Source organism: Protomyctophum bolini (assembly GCF_963924005.1).
Source record: "Protomyctophum bolini genome assembly, chromosome: 14".
Classification (NCBI taxonomy): Eukaryota; Metazoa; Chordata; class Actinopteri; order Myctophiformes; family Myctophidae; genus Protomyctophum; species Protomyctophum bolini.
In genome coordinates this window covers 28,555,736-28,568,235 of record NC_137875.1, presented here as the reverse complement: position 1 = coordinate 28,568,235, position 12,500 = coordinate 28,555,736, and the positions used below count along the sequence as shown (strand labels likewise).

General features: G+C 47.3%; 1 protein-coding gene across 1 annotated transcript in view; it reads left to right on the top strand.

Annotated features, from left to right (window-relative positions):
- Positions 1 to 12,500, top strand: part of wdpcp (WD repeat containing planar cell polarity effector) — a 109,769-nt gene that overhangs the window by 76,966 nt on the left and 20,303 nt on the right. Inside the window, exons 12-14 of the mRNA XM_080781746.1 lie at positions 497 to 620; positions 4,067 to 4,130; positions 12,267 to 12,360. Coding sequence (XP_080637872.1) covers positions 497 to 620; positions 4,067 to 4,130; positions 12,267 to 12,360 — 282 coding nt within the window. The remainder of the gene's footprint in view (positions 1 to 496; positions 621 to 4,066; positions 4,131 to 12,266; positions 12,361 to 12,500) is intronic.

Here is a 12,500-nt window from a genome sequence, read left to right as displayed (position 1 = left end):
CCTACTTTAGCCACTACTTTGTTGACCGATGTCCCCCAGGGGTTTATCATTTGACCCTGGCTGAAAACAGCCAATCTACAGCTCAGCGCAGCTTTGTCAGCTTGTAGCTCTGCTATCTGCCTATTTTCACCAAATGTTCACATAGATGACATATTCCAGCATAGGGACAGTAGGGTTCATATGGTTAATCTGGTCTGGTTTTTCTGGTTTTATGTGTGTGTGTGTGTGTGTGTGTGTGTGTGTGTGTGTGTGTGTGTGTGTGTGTGTGTGTGTGTGTGTGTGTGTGTGTGTGTGTGTGTGTGTGTGTGTGTGTGTGTGTGTGTGTGTGTGTGTGTGTGTGCATGTGTGTGTGCGCATGTATGTGTGTGTGTGTGTGTGTGTGTGTGTGTGTGTGTGTGTGTGTTGTGTGTGTGTGTGTACGTGTGTGTGTGCGTGCATGCGTGCGCGCGTGCATTTATTTACTGTGTGTGTGTGTGTGTGTGTGTTGTGTCTCCAGCCCAGCTAGAGGCAGCCCTGGGTGTGTTCTATGCCCCGCCCCTTCCTCTCTCTGACACGGTGGTGATGGAGTACAGGGGGCCAATCAGCAAGTACGCCCGCCGCTTCTTTCATCACCTCCTCAGGTAGGTAACTCCGCCCAGCTGTGCAACCAAAACATTCAAGTCCTATAAAATGTTATGGTAGATGTCATGTGATCAGTGACATCACGTCAGTGTACTCTGCAGCCTAAAGCCAAATTCCAATACCCAAAGTCTCGGCCACTCGCTCACTCCCACTGAGTCAGTCGCAAATTATGGTGAAATTGGTGACCTGACGAAATATGTTACCATCTGGTGGACTTCACACAACTTACATGGAGGTCTTTATATATGTGGCCTGAATACCGCTAGGTTGAACTCTGCTAATGCACGATTTTCTTTTGGACACTGACATTATGTGATGTCTGCACGATTATCACATATTTCAGCAGGTCACCAATTTCACCGTAACACCGTGCTGGAGTGAGCGAGTGTGAGATTTGGGGTATTGGAATTTGGCTAAAGAGTACGCTGACGTGATGTCACTGATCACATGACCCCAAGTTCCACACCTCCAGTTCTAGGCTACACGGAAGGGGGGGGGGGGGATTCCCTGTGAATCTCTGACGTCATATATTATATTGATGATGTCAATGTAGAACTCCACATTTGAGCAATTAGTGGCACAGTGGATCTGAGATTATAAATTCGCCAAATATGAGAAACATTCACACAAAAATTACAAACAACTAGCACATACACGTAGACGCCTTATCAGACGACATCACACTGATAAGCACAGGCCGGCAGCACATGAACCCCACCTCTCATAAGATGCAATGAAAAAGTTCTAACTGCAGTCACATGTAAAAAGATGCCCCATCAAACTTTCAGATGCTGTTTTTCTCCCAGTGTGGAGGAAGAATGATTAGGATTTATATTGTGATCTCTCACTCTAGAAATATATAGTCCATTGGTTTCTGTTTGTGTGTGAACAATATTAGCAATTCAAAGCAGTTGTCCTCAAAACCACACCTCCAGTCGCTGTCATAAGAACGGGAGGTGCGCTCATAACAACGGCAGCAGAGCCTGTTTGTGCATGGCTGCACCTGCAGTCCACCAAGTATAATTTATGCTTTGTCCCGTGATGGTGTCATGCACGCAGACCTCTACACTCACAACAGTCGCATCCCTGATGCGATGTGAGCTTGTATATCAGCTGTTCTCTGCATACAATACTGTTGCGCAATGAAGTATAAATGTCTCCTATAGGCTGCACCTCACTAGCCAACACACAAGAGGTTGAATGAACTGAAATTCCCCAAAACAACAGGTTTGGACATCTGTTGGAAATTGATTACATGAAACAGTCACCTGTGCGACCAGTCTCAATGTTTGTAAACAAATAATTAGTCTATTCAGGGATATGAAATACCCAAAGTACATATGTGCATGATCCCGGAATTCAGCCAATCACAGCGCAGAATGACATACTTTCCAGGCCCGGAATTCAGCCAAAGTAAAACACACGCAGGCACTGTACTGTACTACTCTAGTCTGTACTGTACTGTCCCCTCTCTCTCTCTCTGCCACTAAATATTGACTCACGTGGCACACCCCTTATGCGATGCTCAGCCAATCAGAGTGCAGAATGTGTCTTAGGACGCATTCCGTCCTTACATATACTGTATACGCGTCAAGACACCAGGCATCTCTATAATAAAGAGATGCCTATATTATATCTATTTATATATATTATATATAAATCACACCCGAGTGAAGTGAGGGGCGCTCTTATCATCGTACATCATCCATTCATTGTCCTTTGTGTAGGACAAAAATAGCCGATTTGCTCATATGACATAGATTCTCCATTCATTGTCAATGGGAAATTAATGTTTGTGTAAGACGAAAATCTACACTATACTGTAGCTGAATATAGGAGGGGCTAGCGCCCCTCGGAAATGCACCAAGTCTCTGTGTGGCCTGTTCTGACATCACAGTGCTTGTTCTGACATCTGCATAGACTCCATATTTGGGCATGCCTGACAAAGAACTCCATATATGGGCATAAAAGGGACACAGACATAACCAGTAAGACGCGCAAACGCGGGAAGCGAACGCAGCTCGTACATATTTGGTTTTTTTTAAGATTTATTTTTAAGTTATTATTTTTTTAAGTTAAGTTATTTTTAAGTTAAGTTTTTAACTTAGCCATAACCATATAAGGAGTCCCCAAAGCAGCTATACGTCCAAATATGGAGTGTGTTGCATCAATCACAAACAAATCACTCAGCTCCATATATGGGCACAAAGGGGACACACACACAGACACACAGACACACAGACATATAGGTCTCATAGTAAGCTCACTGGATTCGCAATAACTGGGTGGGGCACCGCTCTAGTATATATTAATGGGTGAAAACAATCTACGGTCCATTTTTACACACTCACTCAGATTGACATCAACACATTTTTCTGTTATTTTCACTTTCCCTTCTTCCATGAGAGCCTTTTGAAATGCCTGTGTGATTGAAACATATCCTGTTGTTCCCACACTGTTACTCACCACTCTGCCATCTTTCAATTACTCTCTCTCTCTCTCTCTGTCGGTCTCTCTCTCTCTCTCTCTCTCTCTCTCTCTCTCTCTCTCTCTCTCTGTCTCTCTCTGTCGGTCTCTCTCTCTCTCTCTCTCTCTCCCCCCATCTGTGTCTCTCTCCCTCTGTGCAGCAGAACAGGAGCGCTCTCTGGCACCCCATCTCTCCGTCCTCTCTTATCATCCACCTGCATTCTCCTTCCCTCCATCCACATCAAATGGAGGATGGCTCCTCTCTCTCTCTCTCTCTCTCTCTCTCTCCAATTGTTTGTTCTATGTTGGTCTGTAGCCAGGGAAAGTTGAGGTGTATTGTACAGAGAGAGAGTGTGTGTGTGTGTGTGTGTGTGTGTGTGTGTGTGTGTGTGTGTGTGTGTGCGGTGTGTGCGTGCGCTCTCTCTCTCAGCTCTCATTTTGCATAATAAGAAAGGGGTTTTCTACTCTCTGTTCAATTACTGGCATTTTGTGTGTGCATGGATGGGAGTGTGTGTGTGTGTGTGTGTGTGTGTTATAATACAATTTAAAAAGTGGCACTTCACAGTGCGGTTTAGTACACAACATACCGCTAGACTTAAGTATTCATTCAAGTTTGGTAACATTGTAACGACTTTAGGGAAAACCTATTCTCGCGTGGCCTCTCGCAATTTTCAAATGCTTCCGTCATACAGTCTGGAGCAACGGAAGCCCCACTTCTGTGGGGAGTCGTGCTGGTTGCTGGAGTTGCTGGTTAGCAGAAATGGAAATTTAAAAATAAAATGTAAAGATATTTTTAAATATATTTTTGTGAACGTGGCAGCTTCCTTACTCGGATATCGGGAGGTGTAGTTCCTTGACTCTATATAGCATTCGGAGATTGTGGAATAGTGGACTGGCTATGCGAGACTAGGGAAAACTTATACGTTTGGCCCAAAACTGAACTGAAGTATAGGATGTTCTCTTTCCCTTCTGACTGCAGACACCAACGTTTTGAGAAGGCCTTCCTCCTGGCTGTAGACGTCGGAGCCCGAGACCTGTTCATGGTGAGTTTATATAGGCCTACCCAAAACAAAAACAAATCCTGAGTAAATATCCATTCATTCATGACCCACTATGTTGAAATCGGACAAATGTCACTGCCGTTGATTTGGATTAAAAAGAAAACAAGATTTTGTGTCGAAACAAACGATAAACACAATAAAACCCCCTTAAGTGCTACCGTGACCTGTTTAGTATGGGATGCTGCCGTATACATTGCTAAATTATGTTATGGTGACATTTGGTAATCTACTATGTACTTGAATGCTTTGCACTAACCACCCATGCATGTAACCTGTGTGCGCGCGTGCGAACAAGTGTGTGTGCACATGTCAAAGAGCAGGTGTGATCTTGATATGGGGGCCTCTATCTTTTCATAGCCTCCTCCTCTCCTCTCCTCTCTCTCCTCTCTTTAACTTGGTCTTTCTTCCACTCCACGCTGAAATGCCCCTCTATGTGTTTGACCCCCTTTTCGGGGGGAGGCCCCCTTGTGCTCCATGCTTCACCAACACCCTAGCCATTAACACACACACAAGCATGCATGCACGCACACACACACACACACACACACACACACTTCCCCCACTCCCCTCAATCACACTGATAGCAATGGTTCCAATTCACTCCCCACTAAGTAGTGCTGCTGAGAAGCCGAATTGAAAAGGTGGAGTCGAGACCATGGACCTTGAAAGAGTGAAGAGAGAGAGAGAGAAAGAGAGAGAGAGAGAGAGAGAGGGGGGGGGGGAGAGAGAGAGAGAGAGAGAGGAGGGGAAAAAAATAGGCGGCCTTGTTACTTAAAAGCTACACAACGAAACGAAGAGAAAGAGAGTGACAACAAAACAGAGAAAAAGAAATGGGGCCCCGCTCTGTCACTTCTGACATGTGAGAAAGGGGACAGGAAGAGAGCAGGCTGGGGTCAAACCATATTTGCAAATACATTTGTGGCGTTTGTTTCGTTGTACCTGGAGTACCATTTGTGTGCGTGTGTGTGTTGGGGGGGGGGGGGGGGTGGGCATACCTGCAAGAATGGATCTCTCACAGTGAGCCATGCTAAATGGACTCTTTACGCTATAGCCCCAAAACCTTGTCTCTTATGTTAAGCCCCATCCATCATGTTAGTCCAAATGAGTAAAACCGAATCCTACCGTTATTAACAAAGAAGGCTGAGGTGCAGTGGTGTTACGAGTGGTGTTCTCTGCAAAGCGTTTCTTGTCATCGGCCTCAAAGAGAACAGCAGCAATACATCAGAGAGAGAGAGAGAGAGAGAGAGAGAGAGAGAGAGAGAAAGGACTGACATTTCACCTTGTGGTGTCTAATTAGGCTGCGTGGTTGCTTTAACCTGCTGGCTGACTGACTGAGCCGGCGAGCATGGGGTTAATGAGGGTACAACCTCAACCCCCACCATGCCATGTTTCACCTCCCACCCAACCACACCACACCATGTTTCACCTCCCACCCAACCACACCATGCCATGTTTCACCTCCCACCCAACCACACCATGCCATGTTTCACCTCCCACCCAACCACACCACACCATGTTTCACCTCCCACCCAACCACACCACACCATGTTTCACCTCCCACCCAACCACACCATGCCATGTTTCACCTCCCACCCAACCACACCATGCCATGTTTCACCTCCCACCCAACCACACCATGCCATGTTTCACCTCCCACCCAACCACACCACACCATGTTTCACCTCCCACCCAACCACACCATGCCATGTTTCACCTCCCACCCAACCACACCATGCCATGTTTCACCTCCCACCCAACCACACCATGCCATGTTTCACCTCCCACCCAACCACACCATGCCATGTTTCACCTCCCACCCACCCAACCACACCACACCATGTTTCACCTCCCACCCAACCACACCACACCATGTTTCACCTCCCACCCAACCACACCACACCATGTTTCACCTCCAACCCACCCAACCACACCATGCCATGTTTCACCTCCCACCCAACCACACCACAAAACCCTCAGTGTGCATTTAACAAAATGTCAAAATAAGGGTCCATTTTGACCCTCTGAGTTATACACACACACACACACACACATTGTCAAACACAAGACCCCCCCCCCACCCTCACACACAACCAAATCTTTTATAAAAATTCTCAGCATGATATCCCCCACCACCATGTGCGCGTGCACACACACACACACACACACACACACACACACACACACACACACACAGAGAGAGAGAGAGAGAGAGAGAGAGAGAGAGACTCGCTCTTAACACCATTGTTTCCCATCTAACAATAGAAGTTCTCCAGGAAAAGAAAAGAAGCCTTTTGTTAAAACGAAAGTCTTTGGTGCCCGAGTGAAAATTGAAGAGGCGGACAAAGCAAGAGGGAGGGCTGTGGAGAGGTGGTAGTATCAGTGGGGGGTGGGAGGGGGGGTACTTATTTGTTGAGGTGTGTGTGTGTGTGGGGGGGGGGGGGAGGTCATTCTTTTATATATTTATTTTTTGTATAATGGATGACGTTGCATGCTTTCCTAATTGCCTTTGATAACGAGCTGATAATGCAGCCAATTAGGTCAGTCGATGCACCCGTCGCCCGCTCTCTCTCTCTCTCCTCTTTCCCCTCTTCTGCCTCTTTCTCCTGCATCGCGTCTCTTTTTCCTCCTTTTAATGGAGTTGGTTAATTAAATCATAGTGTGTGTGTGTGTGTGTGTGTGTGTGTGTGTGTGTGTGTGTGTGTGTGTGTGTGTGTGTGTGTGTGTGTGTGAGAGAGAGACGGAGATCTGATTAGCGGCATGTCTTTGTCCTCTAATGGGAGCTCTCTTGTTCTTCTTCTGTGGCTCTTTGTGTTAGATTATGACGGAAGGCATCGTTTAGCGTCCAACGGTTCAATTCCCTCTGGTGTCTTGACACGATGCGACACTGCATGGGTGGAGGAGGAGGAGGTGACACTACATGGAGGGAGGGTGGAGGAGGAGGTGACACTGCATGGAGGGAGGGTGGAGGAGGAGGAGGTGACACTGCATGGGTGGAGGAGGAGGAGGTGACACTACATGGAGGGAGGGTGGAGGAGGAGGTGACACTGCATGGAGGGAGGGTGGAGGAGGAGGAGGTGACACTGCATGGAGGGAGGGTGGAGGAGGAGCAGGTGACACTGCATGGAGGGAGGGTGGAGGAGGAGGAGGTGACACTGCATGGGTGGAGGGTGGAGGAGGAGCAGGTGACACTGCATGGAGGGAGGGTGGAGGAGGAGGAGGTGACACTGCATGGGTGGAGGAGGAGGGAGGGTGGAGGAGGAGGAGGAGGTGACACTACATGGAGGGAGGGTGGAGGAGGAGACACTGCCTGGAGTGAGGGTGGAGGAGGAGGAGACACTGCATGGAGGGAGGAGGAGGAGGAGGAGGTGGTGTAACCGGGGGAGAGGGAGGTGCAGAAGAAGACGTAGCAGGTGGAGGAAAGGGAGGTATAGAGACTGGGGGCCTTGGCTTGAAGGAGGTGGAGGAAGAGGAGGCAGACTGATAGGTGGAGGAGGAGGAAGGGGAGGAGTTGTTAACTGGAGAATGTGCAGGGAGTAGGAGGAGGTGTAACAGACGATGAGGGGTGGAGGAGGAAGAGGAGGAGGTGTTAACAGGAGAATGTGCAGGGAGTAGGAGGAGGTGTAACAGACGATGAGGGGTGGAGGAGGAAGAGGAGCAGGTGTAACCAAGTGGAGGAAGGAGAGGCGGTATATATGAAGAGGACGACCGCTCTTTGTTGTATTCAAGGCTCAAGCCTCAGTCTCTCATGGGCGGTTAATTAGTGTTGATTAAAGATCAAGTCTACCACAACACAGGTGTGTGTGTGTGTGTGTGTGTGTGTGTGTGTGTGTGTGTGTGTGTGTGTGTGTGTGTGTGTGTGTGTGTGTGTGTGTGTGCGTGCGTGCGTGTGTGCGTGTGTGCGTGCGTGCTCAACCCCCACAAATACAGTGTGCAATATTGAATTTTCATAGATTTTACAAGTCTCCTCGGAGAACAGCATCGTCTGAACTATATACTGCAAAGAGCATGAGCAATCCTAGCTTCATCTCTGTGTAGTAATGCTCGTAGTCATGCTGTATAAGCAGCATCACTTCACCGCTACGCCGGTTCAATGCAATCCCTCAGCCATTCATGCAGAAGCAGCCCAAATATCACTCGATACCCCCCATAAAAAAAACACACCACACCCTCGTCCCACTGTAGCATGTTTCAGCTACTAAAACATCCCTAATTGGTCTGGTCTCTAAATCTCATACGGTATTATGTAATATGATTTGTGTGGCACTCGAGCGGTAGGGAATAAGCAGTGTAATATCTGATGATTTTATGCTCAGTAGTATTATTATCCCATCTTAGTTGGGCTGATACTCCTCTCTCTGTCTCGCTGGTTTGTTCATTCTTTCATTCCCATCCCCCCCATTCAAACAGCATTATGAGGTGCTAAGCTGGAATCTAGCGCCCAGAAAGATGACTGTTTATTGTTCCGTCATAAAATCTCTCTCGTGTGCTCTCTGTCTTTCTTCCCTCTTTCTTTCTTGCTGTCCCGCTTTGCTTTTGTACTCTATACTGTTCACTTCCTCCTCGTGCTCTCCTGCTTTTCTATTTAGATGTGCCTCTTTCCGTTTGTCACTCGCACGCAACACCTGCTCTGCTCTTTCATCCCCCATCACTCTCTTACTCTGTCTTTTTCCTCTCCTTTTCTTTCGCCCTCACTTTGAAAACGGTCCTGCCTTTTTGCCTCACTCTCTCTCTCTCTCTCTCTCTCTCCTGTTTAATCTTCTGTTGCTCTGTTTGTTATCAATTAGGAAGCCTTGCTCCTGTCTAATTGAGTGGGGGGGCCTTGTCCCCGCATCACACAGACTGAATTCGCCAGCTTGGTCCTGGGAGCTGATTTAGGCTCCTTTTGAGGTCATTTTGTTGCCTGCCATTTTCACATTCCCCCCCCTGGCTCCGCCGGCCACAGAGGGCAGCCACCAAGCTATAATTACCCAATCTGTTCCAATTCACCCTCTTTCATTTCAGGACATCACCCCCACCCCTCGCCCCCACCCGGCACTTCTCTCTTCCTCCCTCTCTCTCTCCAACTCCCCCATTCCCAAAACTCTTTCTCATGCAGTCTCTCTCTGCCGACACCCCATTCCCCTTTTCGTACTTTTTTCCTATCACTCACACACACACACACACACACACACACACACACACACACACACACACACACACACACACACACACACACACACACACACACACACACACACACACACACACACACACACACACACACACACACACACCTTTTTATTCTCCAGGGGTACAAAAGTGGGGGTTACAATACAGGGAATTAGGGCCGGGTGCATTCTCGGCCGGGGGGCCCCAGCTTTAGCCAGCTGGGGGTTAGCTGTTAGCCACGGCTAGCCTCCTGAGTCACGACGAATGGGCTCCTGTGATGTCGCTGAGGCGGAAGGCTTTCCTTAACACGATGCGCCCTTTGATGGCTCCTTCCAGGCCCTGCGCTCGGCCCCAGGAGAGCCTGTGACACAGACTAGACTATAAACACCCAGTTAGACTTGTGGTTGATAATAATAGTAGTTATATATTGTAGTAGTTTCTATTAAATTCACTGACTAGAGATTTGATGAAGTCTTTGATATTTGTTTTAGAATTAGGCATCATTGACATTTTGATAGTGAATTATCCTTACCATGACAACCTGTTACTGCTGCTAGTTTTCAAGCCTGATTTATATTTTGTATGACGGTGTGGCGTGGCACAAGCGGCCGATCTACAAGTCTCACAATGCATCGCATTACGACATACTGTGGCATGTCATCAAACGCAAAAATGTAGAAGTACAAGAAATCAAATCAATTAGAATCCTTTCCGAAAATAGCCTATCAACAAGCTCACAGTATGTTGTAATGTGTTGCATTGTGAGACTTGTAGATTGGCCACTTGTGAAGTTGTGCCACGACACACATCATACAAATTATAAATCAACCTCGAAAACTGGGAGCATGTGTTTGGTCCGACGTACTAACAGCGTGACAGGCATCAGTCTTCCTGTGAGGTTAGGGTATAAGGTGAGGCTTTGGGGTATAGGGTATAAGGTTAGGCTTTGGGGTATAGGGTATAAGGTTAGGCTTTGGGGTATAGGGTATAAGGTTAGGCTTTGGGGTATAGGGTATACCCCAAAGCCTAACAGCGTGACAGGCATCAGTCTTCCTGTGAGGTTAGGGTATAAGGTGAGGCTTTGGGGTATAGGGTATAAGGTGAGGCTTTGGGGTATAGGGTATAAGGTTAGGCTTTGGGGTATAGGGTATAAGGTTAGGCTTTGGGGTATAAGGTTAGGCTTTGGGGTATAGGGTATACCCCAAAGCCTAACAGCGTGACAGGCATCAGTCTTCCTGTGAGGTTAGGGTATAAGGTTAGGCTTTGGGGTATAGGGTATAAGGTTAGGCTTTGGGGTATAGGGTATAAGGTTAGGCTTTGGGGTATAGGGTATAAGGTTAGGCTTTGGGGTATAGGGTATAAGGTTAGGCTTTGGGGTATAAGGTTAGGCTTTGGGGTATAGGGTATACCCCAAAGCCTAACAGCGTGACAGGCATCAGTCTTCCTGTGAGGTTAGGGTATAAGGTTAGGCTTTGGGGTATAGGGTATAAGGTTAGGCTTTGGGGTATAGGGTATAAGGTTAGGCTTTGGGGTATAGGGTATAAGGTTAGGCTTTGGGGTATAGGGTATAAGGTTAGGCTTTGGGGTATAGGGTATAAGGTTAGGCTTTGGGGTATAGGGTATAAGGTTAGGCTTTGGGGTATAGGGTATACCAAAGCCTAACAGCGTGACAGGCATCAGTCTTCCTGTGAGGTTAGGGTATAAGGTTAGGCTTTGGGGTAAGTCTTCCTGTGAGGTTAGGGTATAAGGTTAGGCTTTGGGGTATAGGGTATACCCCAAAGCCTAACCTTACCCTATAACCTCACCTAACCTGCCACCGGTTCGTTTAAAACTGCCACACATGTCGGGAGCCACGGGTTAGTTTTAACCTGCAACGGGTTAGTTTTAACCTGCCACGGGTTAGTTTTAACCTGCCACAGGTTAGTTTTAACCGGCCACGCAGTCTTCTAGTCTGCAGCCTGGATGTCACCCTACTGTTTTAATGTCAAATTGTACTATCTTGACATCATGGCAACCACAGAAGGAAGGTTATTTGGACCTACTGAAACGTCCTCTCTCTGCTTGTACTATGCAATGTCTTTAAAGCCAGAAAATGAATCAACCTAATAAGAAGAATATCTTTAACACACACACACACACACACACACACACACACACACACACACACACACACACACACACACACACACACACACACACACACACACACACACACACACACACACACACACACACACACACACACACACACACACACACACACACACACACACACAGAGAGAGACCCACAGAGACCCTAATACAGGCCCTGCTGTCTGATGCCTCATGTTTACTCATGAGTACAAGTGCAGGCTCGAGCTCCGAGACCATCCAACCCTTAGACATCATTTAGCAACATTATCATCCTTTGTGGCAGTGTGGGAGCCTCAAACAGAGAGATACAGAGGGAGCACGCCGCTTCCAATACCGTCGGAGGCTCATACAGTAATGTGTGCTCGGCTGGCCACGTTTTTTCCATAAAGAGCCGAATATCACGCAGCTTGAAAGGGTGAACCGTCCCCCCCTATGCCTCCTCGCTCCCACTTTTAAAAAGGTAGAACAGATAACATCCTCGTCTTCAAAAAAAAAAAAAGAACCCACACCCCCAGATATATATAGGAGGGAGCTGAATGGATGGTGGGGGGAGGTGGAGGTGGTTGTAAAGCAGGGCTGATTTCAAAGTTCCCCCTTTTTTTTTTTTGAGGAAGCGGCATTTCATCTGACCGGTGAGGCTTCCGTCTGATGTCAAGGCTTCAAACGCCTCATTTTTATCTGCTTTTCTCTCTCTCTCTCATTTTTCTCTTGCTGTTGAACCGAAAGAGAGAGAAAAAATATATACAAAAAAAAAAAACCTCATTGTTATCGGAGCCTAGATTCATTTTAGATTAGCGCTCACGTTTGCCTTTCTTTTCCCTGCATTTGCCTTCAAAGGACCTCCATTATGTGGCCAGTGATAAGGGAGAGGTGGTGCTCGCTGACGTTGCCAGGACGAGAGCTAATGAAATGGAGAATCAGACCGCCACAGGTACGGATGGAAGAACATTAATTGACGTGATTGTTATATCTTAGGCTTGTGACAAGTTTAAAGTTTATTAAACGCATACACCACACATGTATATTACAGTCACATTATGTGCCCGGGAGACATTAGCCATAATGCTGATT